This window comes from Narcine bancroftii, chromosome 6 (genome assembly GCF_036971445.1).
Source record: "Narcine bancroftii isolate sNarBan1 chromosome 6, sNarBan1.hap1, whole genome shotgun sequence".
NCBI classification, from domain to species: domain Eukaryota; kingdom Metazoa; phylum Chordata; class Chondrichthyes; order Torpediniformes; family Narcinidae; genus Narcine; species Narcine bancroftii.
Window position 1 is genome coordinate 53,037,092 of NC_091474.1, and position 13,073 is coordinate 53,050,164.

General features: G+C 42.6%; 1 protein-coding gene across 9 annotated transcripts in view; it reads left to right on the top strand.

Moving 5' to 3' along the window:
• The window catches only part of zzef1 (zinc finger, ZZ-type with EF hand domain 1), a 315,777-nt gene that overhangs the window by 217,690 nt on the left and 85,014 nt on the right, over positions 1-13,073 (top strand). For 7 of the 9 annotated variants that reach the window (XR_011340087.1, XM_069884994.1, XM_069884997.1 and 4 more), the window contains exons 41-44: positions 624-901; positions 3,594-3,768; positions 5,243-5,375; positions 10,556-10,752. Coding sequence is in view for 8 of the 9 variants with exons in the window: in XM_069884994.1 (XP_069741095.1) it covers positions 624-901; positions 3,594-3,768; positions 5,243-5,375; positions 10,556-10,752 (783 nt within the window). In the remaining variant the exon portion in view is untranslated. The remainder of the gene's footprint in view (positions 1-623; positions 902-3,593; positions 3,769-5,242; positions 5,376-10,555; positions 10,753-13,073) is intronic. The other 2 variants (XM_069884995.1, XM_069885000.1) reach the window with 1 other exon arrangement.

Here is a 13,073-nt window from a genome sequence, read left to right on the forward strand (position 1 = left end):
TTTACGTTACTTCCTCATTATTTAGTTGTCTGATCTTTCATTTTGGTTCTAAAAGCTAATTTGTGGAAAGTGAGAATGTGGAGAACATAGCAGTTTGTATTTATTCATTGTAGTGCAGTGAAACATTCCAAGCCCCTCACGGGCATTGAAACAAATGAGGTAATATTCTGGACAGATAACTAAGGCCATACTTTGGTGTTGACAAGGAAAGGTGGTGGAGTTCGATATAGGAGATCTTTGGTGGCTAAAATCTGAAGTGATTGAATTCAGAGTTGAACCCAAGGCCAGAATTTGAGTGCAGCAATTGTGGGCTTCAAGGTTGAAGTTAAATTAAAGGTTGTGAATGCAAGGCTGAGCAATTTTAAATACAGGCCTTGCTTCATCAGGAATTGGTGTGTCCAGGAGTATAGAGCTGAGAGGAGATGGGCAATGGATATTTGGTTTCCTCGAGTGTAAAATTGGCCAGATAGACATTGTAGAGGTCAAATGTGTAAAGGTGTCAGGAATGGTCTTGTGAATAACACAGGCTTTTGACATTGGGAGAAGCATCTATAGTACCAAAATTTCCGTATTAATTATTGCTGGGGAATTGGAAGTGAATTTAAACCTTACTTTTCCCACAGGATTCGACAATATGCTTACCAAACCAGAAACAGGTACTGAAGCTTTTATTCCGGGTGGCAATGCAGAATCCCGGGCAGCTGCTTGAAACCTACCACTTGACGCTGGGACTGCTGGGACAGCTGCTTATGAGAATCTCCCCAACAGAAGCTGATGCAGCAGTGAAAGAAATCCTCTTTGCATCTTTGGCACCACTTAGCACAGCTGAAGGCACATTGAAACATCCTGGATGGATGACAACACAGGTTTTGTTCAGTCTTGGAGCAGTGTGCTTGAACTGGTACAGTTTATTTCTTTGGAAGTTTGTAAAGTTGTGAAGTCAAACTAAAATGAAATGTAATCGGAAAGTAATCCTATATTTTCCAACTATATAACCATATAACCACTTACAGCACAGAACAGGCCAGTTCGGCCCTACTAGTCCATGCCGTAACAAATCCCCACCCTCCTAGTCCCACTGACCAGCACCCAGTCCATACCCCTCTAGTCCCCTCCTATCCATGTAACGATCCAGTCTTTCCTTAAATGTAACCAATGATCCCGCCTCGACCACGTCTGCCGGAAGCTCATTCCACATCCCCACCACCCTCTGCATAAAGAAATTTCCCCTCATGTTCCCCTTATAATTTTCCCCCTTTAATCTTAAACCATGTCCTCTAGTTTGAATCTCCCCCCTTTCTTAATTGAAGAAGCCTATCCACATTTACTCTGTCTGTCCCTTTTAAAATCTTAAACACCTCTATCAAGTCCCCTCTCAATCTTCTACGCTCCAGAGAAAAAAGCCCCAGTGTGCACAACCTTTCCCTGTAACTCAGACCCTGAAATCCTGTCAACATTCTCGTGAACCTTCTCTGCACTCTCTCTATTTTGTTTATATCTTTCCTATAATTTGGTGACCAAAACTGTACACAATACTCCAAATTTGGCCTCACCAATGCCTTGTACAATGTCATCATAACCTCCCTACTCTTGAATTCAATACTCTGATTTATGAAGGCCAACATTCCAAATGCCTTCTTCACCACACCATCTACCTGAGTATCAGCCTTGAGGGTACTATTTACCATAACTCCTAAATCCCTTTGTTGCTCTGCACTCCTCAATTGTCTACCATTCAATGTATATGACCTATTTAAATTTGTCTTTCCAAAATGTAGCACCTCACATTTATCTGTATTAAATTCCATCAGCCATTTCTCAGCCCACACCTCCAGCCTTCCTAAATCACCTTTTAATCTACGGTAATCTACCTCACTGTCCACAACACCACCAATCTTTGTGTCATCCGCAAACTTGCTTATCCAATTCTCCACCCCTACATCCAGATCGTTAATATATATAACAAATAATAGTGGGCCCAGGACCGAACCCTGAGGAACTCCACTAGTCACCGGCCTCCAATTGGACAAACAATTTTCTACCACTACTCTCTGACACCTCCCATCCAACCATTGCTGAATCCATTTCACTACCTCTTTATTTATACCTAATGCCTGCACCTTTTTTCCTAACCTCCTGTGGGGAACTTTATCAAAAGCTTTACTAAAGTCCAAATAGACAACATCCACAGCTTTCCCTTCATCAACCTTTTTTGTAACCCCCTCGAAGAACTCAATCAGGTTTGTCAAGCATGATCTACCCCTGACAAAACCATGCTGATTACTCCCTATCAATCCCTGTACCTCCAAAAATTTGTAAATAGCATCCCTCAGAACACTTTCCATCAACTTGCCCACCACAGACGTCAGACTTACAGGCCTATAATTCCCAGGTTTGCATTTGGACCCTTTCTTAAACAGAGGACCCTTTCTTAAACAGTGCCAATCCTTTGGCACTACCTCCATGGCCAGTGACATCCTAAATATCTCTGTTAATGGCCCCACTATCTGTCCACAAGCCTCCCTGAGTGTCCTTGGGAATATTTTGTCCGGTCCCGGAGATTTATCCACCTTTATCTTTTTCAACACAGCCATCACTACCTCCTTGGTTATCCTTATATGCTTCATGACCTCCCCACTATATTTTTTTTACTTCAACTGGTTCAACATTTTTTTCCCTAGTGAATACCGAGGCAAAGAAATCATTCAAAATTTCCCCCATTTCCTCAGACTTCTCACTCAGCTTACCCTCGCTATCTTCAAGGGGTCCAATTTTATCTCTCACTAATCTTTTACTTTTATGGGTGTTAGTGTTAGCTCAGAGGTGGTACCTCTGTGACCATGACCTTAAAAGAAGCTGAACCTCCTCATCTTCAGTACAAGATCATTGGTAATGCCAGTGCAACATCATGCTCTTGGAAGTGCCACCTTTCAGATGCCGTGCTAAATTGAGGCTCGCTCTCCTAATGAATGGAAGAGGTCCATATGAGGGAAGTGGGGGATTTCTGCCTGAAGACTGGTCAACGTCGCCAAGGCATATTATCTGGTCTTAATTTTTTTATGTGGGATCTTGCTGTTTGCAAATTGCCTGTGATGTTTTCTTTACAATGGTGGTGATATTCCAAAACTGTTTAATCAGCTGAAAATCACTTAGCATGTTTGGAATAATGGTTAGCTCAACGCTATGACAACGCTAGCGACTTGCATTCAACTTCATCACAGTCTGTAAGGAGTTTTTACCTTTTCCCCATGAGCTGCTTGGATGCCCCCCACATTCCATGGATGTACAGGGTTGCTACGTTAATTGGTTCATATGGTGTAGTGGGGTGGTGCAGACTTATGCACCAGGAGAGCTTATAACCATGTTGTATCGTTAAATTAAAAATGAATTTAAAATTAAATTAAATATTGTGGGGTTGTGAGGCAATATTTTCTTGTTTTCAGTGTTTATTTGTTCAATGCAAACACAAGAACGATTACTAATTTTTCAAGTAACCTGCAGAAGGCCTGAATATGCTGGGATGGTTGTCAGTCTGTTGTGAGTACCATTGAAAAGAGCAATGGTCCATCATGATGTCTTTCTCCTAATTGAAGCAGGATTAGCCTCGACTGGGCTTCTTCGGTTGCAGACATCCTCAGAGACCTCAACTCAAGCCCCCAGTGGCAAAAGGTGATTGCTGCCTTCACAAAGCACTGCATTGAGGAACTTCCCTTCCATTTAAAACGCACCAATGTCTTTGCCCTGTTGGTTCTCGTGGGCTTTCCAGAGGTAAAAGCAAAACTTTTAATAACAAAACTTTTTGTTAGTTTATTGTTTAACCTTGTTAAAGTGTAATGAACTACACTGGGGCAAATGAGCACTCGCTCCTTACTGGGTGTGCACGTGTCATGACCAAATACCTTGATCATTGGTTCAAGATATATAGATGTTAAGGCTGGCATTTATTCCCTATTCCTAAATGCCCCCTTCACTGTTTGCCCTGCAGAAACCATTAGAATATGAAGAGTTCCATTTAAACCTAATGAAGGTGTAAGGTTGGCCAACTTAATTACCTGAAAGCCATTAGTGAAACAGTAGGTCAGGGTTGCAGTTCATGGTTTTTCATGACCGCCGTTGCTGATACTTTTTAATTTATATTTTATTTTGTTACTTGAATTTGAAGTCTCCAGCTGCTGGTGTGGGATTAATCTTAATGACTCCAGATCAATGCCTGACCTTGAGGTATTGTTCCATGATTCCACCATCCACAAGACCCAACCTCCTGTGCAGAGACAATCCACATACATTTTATAACTCTTCAAAGGATTTCAGGATAATTGTTCCTTCTGAACATTGTAAACTAAGTGGTGATCAATAACTTTGCATTATGAGAGTAATGTTTTGAAATTATTATTCCAAATGCCTGTTCAGGCATCAATGCTCATTTTAAAATCTTTAGTTTCTTGCATTTTATTTTTAATTTTGTATATGTCGCAGAGGTGGGTCATGGTAGTCCAATAGTGTTGCAAGTCAAAAACCCAACTGCATAAAAGACTTATAGCAAAATATTCCAAGCAGTTCATCAAGCATATTGAACCATCTAACAATTACCAGGATCGATAACCAAAAGCATGTCTGAGGTCAGTTTTATATATTAGCATATGTAGTTATTAGTGGGCAAGTAGGTAATTTCAGGGTTAAATTTGACACTGCTCTAATTGGCTGTGGTTACTTTCACATTTTGCTGCAGTTTCATTACTTCGGTAGGCCCTGGTTGCTAATATTGCAGTTTGGAAGATTGCAAGATAATATGCACAAGAATCTCAAAAGCACTGGTGGCAGAGGAGCTGCTGGGTCTGGTTGGAGAAGCTGGAACTAGTGTTAGGATAAGCAGTTGGCCTTTTTTGCACTGTTATTTACATAGACGGTTGTGGGCCACTTGGAATTCTCTGCCTCAATGTCTGAGGTGCTCCATTGTTAAAGCCGAGATGTGATGTTGAATACTGAGAAAAGCGGTTAAAGTGGGACAGTGGGTGAAGCACAGTTCAGTCCTGTTGTTATTGAGTGGTAAATCCAGTGGAAATTTTATCTTCTATCTTTTATTTTCCTGTTATGTTCTAAAGAGGTTTCTCTACATGAGGTTTTGTCAGAGTTCGGGTTTCTTCAGTTGTTCTGCCAACCAAGCAAAATAATGCATAGTATCTGTGGCTAAGTACCAATTTCTAAAATTGTGCTCTGAAACTGTATCTCTCCATGTAAACAGGTATTATGCAGGGGAACGCGTACTGTTTACATGGATAATGCAAATGAGACTCACGATGTGATCGTCCTGAAGCATTTCACAGAGAAGATTCAAGCTGTGGTAATAGACAGCAACACTCGCAAGCGTAAAACAGGTGAGCATTCATAATTGTTGACAAGGACTTTATTCACAGAAGTGCCTTTCACCAAGTGTGGTGCTTGGTTCCAAGACTCATCCAGTCAACCCCGTGATCTATCAGTAGCAGCACCATTTAGTTGGTTGTGCGATGGTTACTGAGGGGAGCAAGTTGTAACAAAAATTGCCATTTGTCTCCTTTGTCTAAGTATTAATCAGGAAGGCCAAAAGAAGACATGAGGTTGCTTTGGCAGACAATGTGAAGAAAACATTGTAGAATCTTGTAGACTTCTATTAAGTCACTACTCATCCTTCTTTGCTCTAGAGAGAAAAGTCCCAGCTTTGTTAACCTTGACAATCCAGGCAACATCCTGGTAAATCTCCTCTGCACCCTCTCTAAAGCTTTCACATCCTTCCTATAATGAGGTGACCAGTATCTAATACTGCGTGTGGTCACACCAAAGATTTGTAGATTTGCAACATGACCTTTCTACTCCTGAACTCAATCCCCCTATTAATGAAGCCCAGCATCTGATAGGCCTTCTTAACTATCCTATCAACCTGTGCGGCAAGCTTGAGGGATGTATGGATTTGAACCCCAAGGTCCCTCTGTTCATCCACATTCTTAATTAATTGACCATTAATCCTGTACTCAGCCTTCTGATTGGACCATCCAAAACGCATCACCTCACACTTACCTGGATTGAACTTCATCTGCCATTTTTTTTTTGTCCAACTCTGCATCCTGTCTATATCCTTTTGTAACCTACAACAACCCTAAACACTATCCACAATCCTTCCAACCTTTGTATCATCGGCAAACATAATGACCCATCCTTCCGTCTCCTCATCCAGGTCATTTATGTAAATCACAAAGAGCAGGGGTCCCAGAATATATCCCTGCAGAACACCACAAAACACTAACCTCCTGGCTGAATACTTTCCTTCCACTTCCACTTTTCTTCACAAGAGCTGCAAATTTGATAAGATGTCAGTCCACCATATACACAAGTTTGATTGCCAAGAAACCTGAGATGGAGCTTGTTAAGATAAATGAAATGTGGGTGTAAGGAAAAGACAAGGATGTTTGAGGCTTTCCACGTGAAATGTGTTTGAGGCTTTTAAATATAAAAGCGAGCAAATTTTTGGCAGTCCTGACCAATCCTCTCTGGCTGTGGGATTAGGGTCAGTGTATTGGAGAGCTGCTAATTCAGCCCTTCAGCCCTTCAGCCCACAATGTTGGACTAACCTATCTAAACCTACTCCACAACATCTAATTTTTCCCTCCGTCACACCCATAACCCTCTATTTTTCTTTCATCCATGTGCATATCTAAGAGTCTTGAATGATGCTATTTTCCCAACCTCCACCACCACCCCCAGTAATGCATTTCAGGTACCCACCACTCTGTAGAAAAAAATGTACCTCTGACATCTCCCTTGAACTATCCTCCACTCAATTTAAACAGAGGTCCTCTGCTTTGGAATTGTCAGCTTGGGAAAGGTGCTGATTGCCCTCCCTATCTAAGACCCTCAAACAAGGAGAAAGGGGTGATCAAAATAATTTTCTGCCTTACTCATTACCCAAGTGTGATGCTAACCGTGATTATATTAGTGATTGCAACTTAAAATTAGGGATGTGATAGAGAAATTTGTGTATGTAATAAATATTTAAATTTAGACATCAGCATGGTTTCAAGACATTTTGGCCCATGAATCGTTGCCACCCATTTATCCCCCATTAATCAACACGCCTAGTACATTTTGAACAGTGGGAGGAAAGCGGAGCCTCCGGGGAAAATCCACGCTGATACAGGAGAATGTACAAACTCCTTACGGACAGCGTGGGATTCGAACCCCGGTCCCGATCTCTGGTGTTGTAAAGGCATTGCACTATTATAATAACTGAGCACATGATTGAGGGAGGAGGAAGAGCACAAAGTAGGAGCAACGTACAAAGTAGGCCACTTGGCCCTTCCAGACTGCCCCATCATTCAGTGGTCTTGACTGATCCTTCCAAGGCCTCATCAACCTGTCTTTGCCATTTCTTCGTCATCCCCAAACCCCACATCTCTCAGAAATGTATCTTTTTCCACTTTGAACACTTCTACTGAGCTAGCCTACACAACTCTCTGGAAAGGAGCATTCCTATGAAGGGTGTGATCAGTTGGATGCAAAAGTGGCAAACTTAAATCTGGAGAAGTGCATTAATTGGGAACGCTTTTCTCCCCCTGTTGCTCTTAAGCAATTGTTGGGTATATTTAGCACCGTACGTTGGAAGATGTTTGACACATAATGACCACCATTATTTTCTTGAACATTTTGTTGATATTTCCTCCAATCCATTGGGCTGCAAGTTGGGGGAAGCATGGTTGGGGTAGCAGTTAGCACAATGCTGTTACTGCACCAGTGATTGGGACTGGGGTTCAAATCCTGTGCTGTCTGTAAGGAGTTTGTACGTTCTCCCCATGTCTCTGGGGGCTCCAGTTTCCTCCCACTGTTTGAAACGTACCAAGGGTTGCATGGACTTGTGGGCTGAAATGGCCCGTTACCATGCTGTATGTCTGCATTTAAATAAAATTAGCTACTGTTGCTTAGTTTCTTGCCCTGCAAAGATTGCTGTTTTTGAATTGTTATGAATTATACTGTATTCCTTTGCCTTGTGACTACAGATCAAATTATACCTATCGCTTAATTTGTCCTGTGTGGGTTAGCAAATAAAATATATTTTTGTAATCTTTCACTATCTTCCTATTAAATTCTATCCTGCTTTGAGCCTTTGTCTGGATCAGAAGTCATATTTCAGATTTTTTGTCAGAATATATACATGACAACCCTGTGGATGCAGTAGAATTGCCACTAATTGGTAGTGCAAAAAATAAACTGTACACAGCATAAACATATAAACAAATGAAGGACTGTAAACAGATAATAAATGTAAACAAACTATGCAATACAGAGAGAACAAAAATAATCAATCAAGTAGACAAGTCAGAGTTCTTAAATGAGTCTCTCATTTGAGTTTGTCGTTGAGTCTGATGGTGGAGGGGGTGCAGCTGTTCCTGAACCTGGTGGTGAGTCTTGTGGCACCTACACCTCTTTCCTGATGGCAGCAGTGAGAATGGTTTGGATCCTTGATGATTGCTGCTGCTCTCTGACGGCAGCATTCCCTGTAGATGTTCTCGATAGTGGGGAGGGTTTTGCCTGTGATGTCCTGGGCAGTGTCCACTACCTTTTGGAGAAAACTGGATTGCATACTTCCTAAAGTCAACAATCCTTAGTTTTGGTGACATTGAGTGCAAGGTTGTTATTGGTGCACCATTCAACCAAGTTTTCAATCTCCCTCCTGTCTGCTAATTCATCACCTTTCTTTAGACAACCTATGGCCGTGGAATTGCTGGCAAATTTGTAGATGGTGTTATTGTCATTCTCAGCTACACAGTCATAGAGCAGGGGGCTAAGAATGTAGCCCTCTGGTGCTCCAGTACTGATGGAAATTGTGGCGGAGAAGTTCTTACCAATCTTCACAGATTGTGGTCTGGAGGTGAGGAAATCCATTATCCAAATACACAGTGGGGTGTTAACTCCCAGGTCTTGGAGTTTGATGATCTCTTTTGAGGGGATGATAGTGTTAAATGCTGATAAAGAGCATCCTGATGAATGCATCTTCACTGTTCAGATGTTCCAGGGCTTCGTGTAGAGCCAGTGAGATGGCACCTGCTGTAGACCAGTTACTACGATAGGTAAACTGGAATGTATCCACGTCACAGCTCAGACAGAAGCTGATCTGCTTCACCACCAGCCTTTCAAAACACTTCATCACTGTCGATGTAAGTGCTACTGGTCGATAGTTGTTAAGGCAGGTTAATGTACTCTTCTTAGGCACCAAATCTTTTGAATTTTCAATCAGATTGGTATAAACTGCATGATATACATATTGATTTGGATGGTGTTTTGATCTAGATTTGGCTTGTTGAATGCTACCTCTCTGGTTTTATTGATATTGTGATCCCTGGATATAATTTCACAAAGCCAAGCTCCACGTACTTGGAAGATTACTTAGATTTACATTTCATGTTCTTTAGCCAAATCAAAAATATTGTGTTTCATTATATTTCATAGGGAGCTATTTATTTTGGACTTCAATAGATTGCTTTTGACATTGTTTCAAATGGGATTTGAAAGCAATTACTTAAACTGACATCCACATCCAGAGACCATTTCAAGCTGTTAAATACATCTAGAAACAAGTTCTTTTGTCATTTATTTTGCTCACAACCTTGTCGCTTTCCTATTTCTGCTTCTGGTTTCGTATTGTGTGACTTTTAATAATATGTGACCGGACATGACTTCTGCTCAAGGACCACCTCCTCCAAGCCCTTGCCTTGCGTCAGTAGCGATAGTCTTCTAACTGCTGCTGTTCTGCCCATCAAAGTGGTCCTCTGAGGACAAGGATGATGTGCCCTGCCCTCTGGACTCTGTGGGAGCTAGCGAGGCCGGTATGGGGGAGCTGCACAATCTGCCACAGGTGAGACAGAAGGTAGTCAATGGGAAGAGAGGATCAGAGGTGCAGGAAGCAATGTATTCCTTCTGCTTTTGCTGGCCTTCCAATTATTACATTCCTAGATACCATTCAGAATGCCCTTTCTCTAATTCAGATGGTCATGGGCAACGTGAGACAGTGGGGATGTTCTATTTTTTACAAAGTCTTTGAACACGTCCTTGAAATGTTTTCTCCCTTGTAACTTTGAGCTGTGATGGAGCTCAGTGTAGAAATGGTTCATTGGGGAGTTGGTGAAATGCACGTGGCTGTTGAAACCTGCTGGAGCAGAATTAATATTAGCGCTGGAGAAGTTGGTGCAGGTGAGGATTGTCACTGATGGTGGTCACTCGTCCTTTCAGTTGAGAGTGACAGCATTGGCCCCTGGAGCTAGCCTATGTCAGCAGCAGACAGGAGATGTCAAACATCAGGCCCACACCAATTCTTATTGAAACAATGCTCCCCTCCATCCCTTGTTCCCCTTAAAAGCTTTTTACAAAAAGGAAAATATCTAGAGGCCAATTTGCCCATCAGCACGTTGGAAACTGGAGAGCCCAGATGACCCATCCCACACACTCAACTTGAACTTGGGCCACTGCAGCCAAGCAACACCAAAGTGACCACTCTCTTTAACAAATGTTTTCTCCATTTGCTGAACAGTGAGGGATTATCGGCTAAAGCAAGTCTGTGATCTGGAATGGACGTCAACGCAGCCGCAGCTAATCCAGTTCCTGCAGCACTTCATGTTCATCTCCAGCCATCTCCTGCAGACTAATATGGACAGCAGTTTCCCAGACGCAGTGGAGGCAACATGGCTGCAGTCCTTGGCTCTAAAGGGACTCTACAAAATGCTGCAGGTAACAACTTGTGCAGCTGCTCTGACTGATACTGTTTTCCATGGCCATTTATGGTCAGGTGTTTTATCACTTAGCATTCACACAATCTAGATCTCTTTGGAATTCTGCCTTTCCTGCATTTTCCACATTGCAGAAGTCAATTGGGCATTCTACTATACCCCATCTGTGTTTCACTTTGGTTGAAGCGGATTGCCGGGTGACGGTATACGTTGTGCTCCTTTGTTTGGTGACCTCTTGTGCAGTTTGCTTCCTTCTTGCTCTTGTGCTGTCATTGTCTTCCCAGGCTTGCTCTCTTCCCATTCATCCTCCACTGCACTCTTGCTTGTCACTTCTCTGTCTGTCTGTGTTTCTTGGCGAGGACATCTCTCAATCTGTTCCTATCCCCTCCCTGCCTTCTACCCCCTCCCCCTCTCTCCACTCTCTCCCCCTCCCGTCACCCTCCCCTCCTCACCTTTCCCCATCTTTCCCTCCTTACCTCCTGCCCTCCCCCTCTCCCTTCCCCTCTTTCCTTCCCCTCTTTCTACCGTTTTCCCTCCTCCCTACTCAGTTTCCCCCTTCTCTAACCCGTTTCCCTCCTGCCCCTTCCTCATCTCTCCTTTCCCCCTCCCCTCTCCCCATCTCCTGCCACTGCCCCCCAACTCTACTGCCCCCTGCCACCTTGACCTTACAACCCCCATTGCCTTGCCCCTTCACCCCCTCCATTGCCTTGCCTCGCCCTGTCACCAGCCCATATCCTGCCATCCCTGTCACATCAACCTCTTCTCACTCTTGTCTCCCTCCTCTCTACTCCCTCTTTTTACTCTCTTCCCTTCTCTCTATTCTCTATCTCTCCCTACTTGCTATCTCTACTGTCTGTCTCTCTACTCTTCTCTCTCTTTCTACACTCTCTAAATTTCCCTCTCCCCCTCTCTTCTCTATTCTGTCTCTCTCCCCTATTTGCCTTCTGTCTGTCTCTCTACACTTCTCTCAATTGTCTCTCTATTCTATCACTGTCTCTAATAGTCATAATTTGCAATTGAGGAAATGCAAACAGGGAAAATAAAAAAAATATATAATTAAATTGTTGATTTGATGCAGCAATGATGAGACATAATCAAGTGACGAATGCTGCATAACATTAGGCTCCTAGATATTTGCAGAATTTCACATATCAGCAGGGGAATCACTGAGAGTCTGGATGCTTGCATTTGAAGCTCAATCAGGAAACATTCCATCTCCCAAATTGCATGTTATCATTTGGAAACTTTGTTGTAAGTTCTCTGAATCAGAATTTATTGTCATGGACAAATCACAAAATTTGTGTTTTTGCAGCAACATCACAGTTCAAACATTCATAAAAACCACCTTACATCAATAAATAAAAAAGTGCACAAACAGTCAAAGGAAGGCAGTGTCTTTAGCCCCTTTCACACTTGCAAATTGTACCAGAAATTAACAACCATTCGGCCTAAAAAGTGTCTATGGTGAAAGGAAAATTGTCTCAATGCCAGCATCAGATGATGTCACCTCACGCCAGGGATTGACGACCTTGACCCCAGTACAATCCCTGGCGTCTGCAGACGCTAGTGTTGCAATCAGGAAAGTGTAGAATGGGCAATTGCATTCTGGAATAGAAATGACCCAAATTTTTGCATGAGTGCAGGAATGTGAAGGAAGACCAGATTAAAATGATGGAATGAACTTTGTTGTGGGAAAGTCGCAGCGGGAGAGGAAATAAAGAGCAATAAATAGCAATAGCAGACAATTTTTAAACAGTGTGGAAAGTTGGTAGTGCTATAGCACACAATTTATAAAGACCTTGGGAAAAAGTGATGGTGGACCTGACTTCCCAGATTGCCGTGCGGCAGAGAAGACCCTTCATGAGTTCTCTGCCACATGGCATTCTGGGAGGGCAGATCCGCCATCACTTTCTCACGGTATTTATAAATTGTGCGCAATAGCATTACCAACTTTCTCATGCTGTATAAATTGTACAAGGTAGCACTACCAACTTTCCCACACTGTTTAAATTGTGCATGGTAGCGCTACCAACTTTCCCACACTGTTTAAATTGTGCATGGTAGCGCTACCAACTTTCCCACGCTGTTTAAATTGAGCATGGTCGCGCTACCAACTTTCCTACACTGTTTAAATTGTGCATGGTCGCGCTACCAACTTTGCCACGCTATATAAATTGTACATGATAGTGCTTCCAACTTTCCCACGCTGTATAAATTGTACATGGTAGCGCTACCAACTTTCCCATGCTGTTTAAATTGTGCATGGTCGCACTACCAACTTTCCCACGCTGTATAAATTGTACATGGTAGCGCTACCAACTT